We start from the raw sequence: 8,216 nt of genomic DNA on the forward strand, positions 1-8,216 counted from the left end.
GGGAGTCCTGCTGGATCAGAGGGATGGTGAGCCCTGCATTGTGTCCATAATTGGTTAATCCTACAGATTAATGTCTTTTTTGTACTGTTGCTTTGTTTGCCTCCCTTGGAAAAATTGGTGGCTTCAGGACACTCAATGATAGCACTGCTTGTGCATTGTCTGCTGCATAGAGTAGGTTCTCATTCATATTTTCCGTAGCATCAAACGTAAGCCTGCAGTGCAAGTGCGGTCTTGAGCTCGCAGTCTAGGCTGATATTCCAATGGAGTAAAAATAATAATATTTAATAGACCTTACATTTGATATAGCACTTTATCACTTTGCCGAGATGGCTCGAAAGGCTTCACAGAATTTTACTGTGAAGCATAGTGATTGTATCTGTAGGCGAACGCAACAGCCCATTTGCACACATCAATGACCCCAAACAGCAATGAAGTGAATGACCAAGTTTATTTAGGAGATTTTTATAATAGTAATCCTTACATTTGATATAGCGCCTTATCACGCCATCGAGACGTCTCAAAGCGCTTCACAGGATATACTGTAAAATGGAGTAATTGTGTATTTTGTGGGCAAAATGCGGCAGCCAGTGATGGAGTGAGTGACCAATTTTATTTGGGGGATTTGTTGGCCTCTGTGGAACATTGTTTCCAAATAGACTCAATGCAAGAATTCTCCCCATATTTGTGCAAATGTAAATTTTAAAGGCAGTGGTCCCAAAGAGGCAGTGTGTTCTAATGAGTGAGGCATTATATGTGGGCCTAAATGAAGGGCGACAATTGGGACAGGGATAGGGGGAGGGTTTTTGGTCAGAACACTGCTCTTTTTGATGCTGTATAATTCTATGATTCTATGGTATTCTTTGAAGTGCTCTGAGACGTCTCGAAGACGTGATAAAGCTCTATATTAAATGCAAGGATTATCTTCTCCTTTTAATATCTCCATTCTGTTATGTTGTTGCAATTCAAAAATATTATCTCTCACAAATGTAAGTAGATCTCTCGCTCTCAAAAAGAACGTGCTTTCTTCCCAGCACAAGTATTTGGAACCCATTTCTTATACCCTGTTAGTGACACCGCTCTCACTATAGATGCTTTAAAATCACTAAAATAGACATGGTTCCACCTCTGTGAGATTGTAGGTGTGAATGTTGACAGTACGAACAATTAGATCCTTCATGAGAACAATATGCAAAGTTACTTTAAGCCACTGAGATGTAAACTGACTTGAAACCCAAGCTGAAATGTATTCAACTGCTCGGTCACCCCCATCCTGTTATTTTATTTGGAGACATGGATATACCAAGAGTTGCCACAATATTCAAGAAAGAAATCGTAACAATAATAATCCGTGCATTTGATATAGCGCTTTTCACGTCTTCGAGATGTCTCAAAGCACTTCACAGAATATACTCTAAAGTGAATTGACTGTATATTGTGGGCAAAATGTGGCAGGCAATTGCACACAGCAGTATCCCACAAACAGTTGTTGATTGAGTGACCAAATTATTATTTTTTTAAAGGATTATTATCCCCGGAAAAGCAATCTGCCAATCAACTAACAACTGGGTTCCTACTTACTGCAAGGTAAACAGAGGCGTGGAGAATAAGCAAATTTGCCCATCATTTCCAACATTTCAATACAGAAACAATGTGATAAATATGAAAGTAGCAAGATTATATAAATTATGAAACATTTTACCATTAGAATAGATTGATTGTACTACAGCAGTGAATTTCCAAAGCCATATCACTAGTCACAATCATCGTGGAGTCCTGTAGCTCAGTGGTTAGAGCACTTGCTTTGCAAGTGAGAGACCTGGGTTCAATTCCCGGCAGAGTGAAATCTTGGGCAAGTTTCCGCACTCCACATGATAATCCCTCAAAAAAATAATAAATTGGTCATTTCAATCCATGACTGTTTATGGGACATTGCTGTGCGCAATTGGCTGCCGCAGTTCACCCACAAATATACAGTCAATTCACTTTACAGGCTATTCTGTGAAGCGCTTTGAGACGTCTAGAAGACTTGAAAAGCACTATAACAAAGGCAAGGATTGTTATTATTATCGTCGGCACTCCTTGGTTCAAAGACAAACTAAGTAAACAAAAGAAGTATGCAAGAGGAAATAAATGGTAACTAGAAACAACTCACTGCATGTGAAAAGGTAATAAATGGTTGATGTGTTTGCTAAAGGGGACTTTGGAATGAATGGGAACAATGAGATTCAAAAATGCGGTCTTCACAGTTAACCAGATGTACGTCACTGACCGTCAAGAACTTTGCTCTGAAACCTTCTAGTTGGAGTGCATCAGAGTAGTGTCGGTTGCCAGTAACAACTCAGCGAAGACCAGCTTTTCTGAGGCTTCATCTGTACGTAATATTCAAATGGTTTGGAATTTGTTCTTATCCTTGGCAAGTTTCAGATGTGCGATGAGCTTGAACAGATAAATTGCTATTCGCCATTGTTCACATCACTTAAAATGTGGTGTTTTACTATTTAACTCTGTCTACAAATATCTCTTAATTGAGCACGTAGCAGGGAATCGTCTTACCTCTTTACTTCACTATTGTCTTTAAACCCCCAAACTTGAAAAAAAAAGGGTCAGGCAGCATCTATGGAGCATCTTTTTCTCCATAGATGCTGCCTGACTTGCCAAGTGTTCCCAGCAACTTCTGTTTTTGTTTCAGATTTCCAGCATCTGCAGTATTTTGTGTTTTGTTTAAAAAAATGTGTTTCCAGTTAGGTTTCTCCCCATTGGCATATATCATTGCTCCTGGTCCCCAACCTCTTCTTGCTGGGGCATGGTTCCATGGGTGCTGGTTGCTCTCTGGTAGCCTTCTAGTCATTGTTCATGTTGAGCCTTGTCTTAGTCAAGGGAAAGCCAGGGCTAGTTTAGCCCCAGCAAACTCAGCATCAGAATTTGAATCAGTGAGCTTCAGGTAATCAAGGTAGCTATCGCTCATTTCCTATTTAATTAGTACCTTCAATTTGAACATCTTATCTCTGAAATACAATAATAGTCCTTGCATTTGATATAGCATTTTAACATGCCGTTGACACGTCTCACCCACCTCAAGACCCTCCTCTTCGACCGTGCTTTCGATCTCCCTGCTTCATCGCCTGCCCTTCAACCTCCCCCACCCCAACCATCAGCTCGGGTCCGTAACCCTGTCTGTCCAGCATCTTGGGACACCCTCCCGACATGGAAGGCGATAAACAAATGTAATTTTGTTGTTGTTGTCTCAAAGCATTTCACAGCATATACTGTAAAATGAACTGACTGTATATTTTGTGGGCGAAACTTGGCAGTCAATTGCTCACAGCAGTGTTTCACAAGGGGTAAATGTAGAGGATTGTAAAGGTACAATGTGATAAATCATCACCATGCCCAAATGGAGACTTTGGACACAATCAGGAAATGCTTGTCTGTACCCAGGAGAATGCAGATTTCACTCTTCTTCACCAGATCACAGCTGGAAAGTAAATATTAAACAAAAACATTACGTTAAAAGCTGTTTCAATGGCTACAATTTAAATTAAAAAGGCACTTCAAACTCAAAATGGTGGAGATTGATTAATTTGTTACAGTAGAAATAACGCCAGGATTGGGGTGCTGCCCTCTTGTGGTCTTTTAATGCTAAATACCAAATTAACATAAATTCTGCCAATGTGATGACTTGAAGGAACTTAATAATCCTTGCATTTATCAGGCAGAACTAATTATCACAAAGATACTTAGAAACCTGTAAATTGTACCCACCTATTAAAGCAGGTTGCATCATGTAGGTGGGTATTAGAATCACTGACAGAAAAGGCACATTATCTAATGATTGACAATGGTGAATAATTAAACATATAATTAAGTAAGATAAAGTAATAAGTCATCTCAGAGAATAATTAAGAGCAGGCAGCATGGATTTACAAAAGGAAGGTCATGCTTGACCATTCTTATCAAATTCTTTGAAGACATGAACAGATGAAGTAGACAAGTTCAGTGAACGTAGTATATTTGGATTTCCAAGGCCTTTGATAAATTGCTGAAGAGAGACTCGTGTCCAAAATCAGGACACGTGGAGTCATGAGAGAGGTGACAGAATGAATTAAAGAATGGTTAGAAAAGCAAAGGATAGGAGTTAAGGCATTTTCTCAGGCTCACAAGAGGTAAGAAATTGTGCTCTGCAGGGATTTGTGTCAGGACTGCTACTGTTCACCATATACACTATATACAGTAAGCTCCAGATAACTCGACACTGGCTTACTCGCCACTATCACTTAACTAGGCATGTTGTCAAAATCCTGCTTCCCATATAAACTGTTAATAAAGGACATCACTTTACTTGTCACTCCGATTAACATGTAACTCGTCACACTTGAAAGGGTGGGGGTACATGGCTGACGGCGATAGGGGAAGGGGGCAGTGCAGCGTTTGCTAAAAGGAGGAGGCGCGCGGAGGAGGGAGGCTTGAGAAGATCAGAGAGATAGATATCTGTTGAGAGCCAGTGGACCCCGGCGAGGGCAGGAGTTTTGGGGGTATGAAGTTTTGTGAGGCGGGAGGTAGAGGATGAGCTCGTGCTTGTGGATGGTGGAGATGCTGTAATGTGAGAATTTGACTCTGGTAGTGATGAGGGCACGAATGAGGATTTCGCCAACGTTGTGGGTGAGGCAGAGGGAGGGCTATTGGAGTATGAAGAAATTCAACCTCCGCCCAAGAGTCCATGTTCAGTTTCCCCCCCCCCCCCCCACAGGACATCCCCAATACAGACCCCATCTACCATCTCCTTTTCCCAGAGACCCTACTCCCTCCCCCAACCCAGACATTCCTTACCCTTTTCTGACTGTTTATCCCCCCCAGACCTCAAACCCCTCTTTCTGACTGCTTATCCTGCGCCCCCAAGACCCCGCACACCAGACCCCGCACACCCACTCCTCCCCCCCCGATCCCGCACACCCACTCCCCCCCCCCCGACCCCGCACACCCACTCCCCCCCCCCCCGACCCGCACACCACTCCCCCCCCCGACCCCGCACACCCACTCCCCCCCCCCCCCCCCCCCCCCCCGACCCGCACACCCACTCCCCCCCCCCCCCCCCCCCCCCGACCCCGCATACCCACTCCCCCCCACCGACACCGCACACCCCCCCCCCCCGACCCCGCACCCCCCCCCCCGACCCCGCACCCCCCCCCCGACCCCGCACACCCCCCCCGACCCCGCACACCCACTCCTTGTTTACCCGCCCACTGACCCCGCGTGTCCCATCCCTGTCCGCCCAGACCCCGCCTCCTCCTGACGTCACGCCGCGGGGAGCGGCGGTTGCTGTGGCGGCGCGCGGATGGAGTTTAAGTTTAATTTTGATGTCAGTAACGGTCGGAGCTCGGGAGCCGCTCGCGCTCCTCGGGACACCGCGGGTCTCGGCGACGGGCGGAGTGAGGCTGAGTCACTCGGAGGAGCTCGGGCTGTGTCGGTCTCGGCCGCGCAACCGCCTCCTCCTCCGTTTAAGGAGCACCGGCCTCCCGAGGAGCGGAGCGGCTACTGGAGAGGTCGGTGGTGGAGAGGCTGGAGCTGGAGGCGCTGCCCGGCCTGAGGCACGTCAGCTCGGCCACGGTGGAAATGGGCTTCGGGGAGCGGCAGGATGGCGACCGAGAGGCGGCCCCGGGCTCAGGCTCGGACCTGGTGAGCGGCGTGTACGAGGGCGGTATGAAGGTGTGGGAGTGCACGCTGGACCTGCTCAGCTACCTGGCCGGGCGGCGGGTGGACTTCACCGGCAAGCGGGTGCTGGACCTGGGCTGCGGGGCCGGTCTGCTGGGCCTCCTGGCGCTCAGGGCTGGAGCCCGCGAGGTGCACTTCCAGGACTATAACAGCGGCGTGATCGAGAGGGTGACCCTGCCCAACGCCCTGCTCAATTCGGGCACCGGCCCTTGGACACCCTCGGGGGGGGAGGAGGAGGAGGAGGAGGCCGAGCTAGCATCAGGGGACGCCGGCAAGGAGGAGGAGGAGGGGGAGGAGGAGGCCCGGGTACCCCCGGAGGAGGAAGGGGTTGAGCGGCCTCACAAGAGGAGGAAGGCGGGGGAGCGAGGCTCTGAACCCGGGACTCTCTCCAGGTGCAGGTTCTTCTCGGGGGAGTGGAGACAGTTCGGCCGTGAGATGCTCGCCCGCCTCGGCGGCGCTCTGAGGTACGACCTTATCCTGACCTCCGAGACAGTTTACAACCCCCAGTACTATGGCGCTTTACACGCCGTGCTGTCGGGGTTACTGGCCGACACGGGCACCGTTTATCTGGCCACCAAGAGCCATTACTTTGGGGTGGGCGGCGGCGCTCGCTTGTACCAGAGCTTCGTGGAGGAGCGAAAGGTTTTCCACGCCAGAACCGTGCAAGTTATTGACGAGGGACTGCAGAGGTGCATCATTGAAATGACTTTCAGGCGAGACACACGATCATCTGTCTGCCTGCAATCCTGTGCACAGTCAGATATAAAGTCCATGTAAAGGAATGATTTTACGTTCAGCTCTTTAACGGCGGATATCCAGGATGTATTTTTGTTTCTTACTGATGGGGAATATAGGTCAATAATAATAATCCTTGCATTTGATATCTTTTATCACGTCGCTGAGATGCCTCAAAGCATTTCACAGAATATACCGTTCAGTAAATTGTCTATATTTTGTGGGTGAAATCTTAATTCTTTGTATTGAAGAGTAAACTGATTCACATGTTGATGCAGTTAGAACTTTTTCTTGCATAGAATCCATCATACTCACCTTTCCACCCCACATCCCTTTCCATGACCCGCTCTGCTTTCCCTCATGTCAGCAACATTGACCGGCTCCGACACTGTCTCACAACGCAGGTCGCCGAAACCCTCATACACATGTTCGTTACATTGAGGCTTGACTATGCAAACTCCCTGCTTGTTGGCCTCCCCAACTCCTCCCTCCATAGGCTGCAGATCATCCAGAACTCTGCAGCCCGTGAGCTCTCCCGCACCAGGAACTGTGACCCTATCAACCGCACCCTCACCCGACTCCACTGGCTTCCCATCACACAGAGGATACAGTTCAAGATCCTGGTCCTCACCTTCCAAGCCCTCCATGGTCTTGCTCCCACCTACCTCTGCAACCTCCTAGCCCCCTACCATCCTGCCCGTGCGGTCTGCTCAGTGGGCTTGGCCTGCTTCACGTCCCCCGAATCGCCCACCCCACCATTGGTGGGTGGGGTGGGGCCTTCTGCACTCTGCCCCCATCTCTGGAACTCCATTCCGCAGTCTCTCCATCTTCCTCCCATGCCTCCTTCAAGACCTATCTCAAGACCCTTCTCTTCGACCATGCTTTCGATCACCATGCTTCTCCACCCTCCCCAATCCCGACCCGCAGCTCGGATCTGAAACCTGACTGTCCAGCGTCTTGGGACGTCCTCCCGACATGAAAGGTGCTATACAAATGTAATGTTGTTGTTAAAAAAAAGTCTTAAAATTTACAATTGTGCAGAATTGTGGAAAATTCTTCAATTCGTCAATATATAAGAACTGCTGAAAAACAACTTTCAGATTCAGAATGCATTTAAGAATTTTCCACAATTCTGTGCAGTATAAAGTTTTCAGACAAAATAGTCTAATGTAAATAGGATTTTAGGACTCTGGTATCAAAATCCACCTCAATAACAACGTCGATTTATATAGCGCCCTACACGCCAGACTGCATCTCAGAACGCTTCACAGTAACGGATCGCAGGGCCGAGTGAGGGGGAGGAAGGTGAGCAAAGGCGTGAGGAAGGGAGTTCCAGAGTCCAGTGTCAGCTGGACTATTCAAATGCCCTCCTCGCCGGTCTCCCCTCCACTCCCATTCATGAAATTCAGGTCATTCAAAGCTCTGCCGCCCACATTCTTACCCGCATCCAGCTCCGCTCCCCGATTACCCCAGTCCTTGCCAGACTGCACTGGCTGCCTGTCCCAGAGAGGATCGATTTCAAGATCCTCACTCTTGTCTTCAAATCCCTCTACTCCTCTGCACTCCCCTAACTCTCTGACCTCCTCTCAACAGTGCCTGTTGCCTTCGCTCCACCGAGTCTGGCCTCCTCCTTGTCCCCTGAATTCTCCGCTACACGATCGGCGGCCGTGCCTTCAGCCACTATGCCCCACGGCTCTGAAACTCTCTTCCCCACTCCCTTCGCCTCGCCCCTCTCTTCCTATTTTCAGGTCTCTGCTAAAGACCTTTCTTTT

General features: G+C 48.4%; 1 protein-coding gene across 1 annotated transcript; it reads left to right on the forward strand.

Moving 5' to 3' along the window:
• Positions 1-3,394: 3,394 nt before the first annotated feature.
• Positions 3,395-6,600, forward strand: mettl18 (methyltransferase like 18). The gene is made up of 2 exons (XM_007903205.2): positions 3,395-3,482; positions 5,501-6,600. Exons 1-2 carry the CDS (start codon positions 3,395-3,397, stop codon positions 6,484-6,486), a joined length of 1,074 nt encoding a protein of 357 aa, XP_007901396.2. The 3' UTR covers positions 6,487-6,600.
• The last annotated feature ends 1,616 nt before the right edge of the window (positions 6,601-8,216 follow it).

Source organism: Callorhinchus milii, unplaced genomic scaffold (genome assembly GCF_018977255.1).
Source record: "Callorhinchus milii isolate IMCB2004 unplaced genomic scaffold, IMCB_Cmil_1.0 Scaffold2, whole genome shotgun sequence".
In the NCBI taxonomy this organism is placed as follows: Eukaryota; Metazoa; Chordata; class Chondrichthyes; order Chimaeriformes; family Callorhinchidae; genus Callorhinchus; species Callorhinchus milii.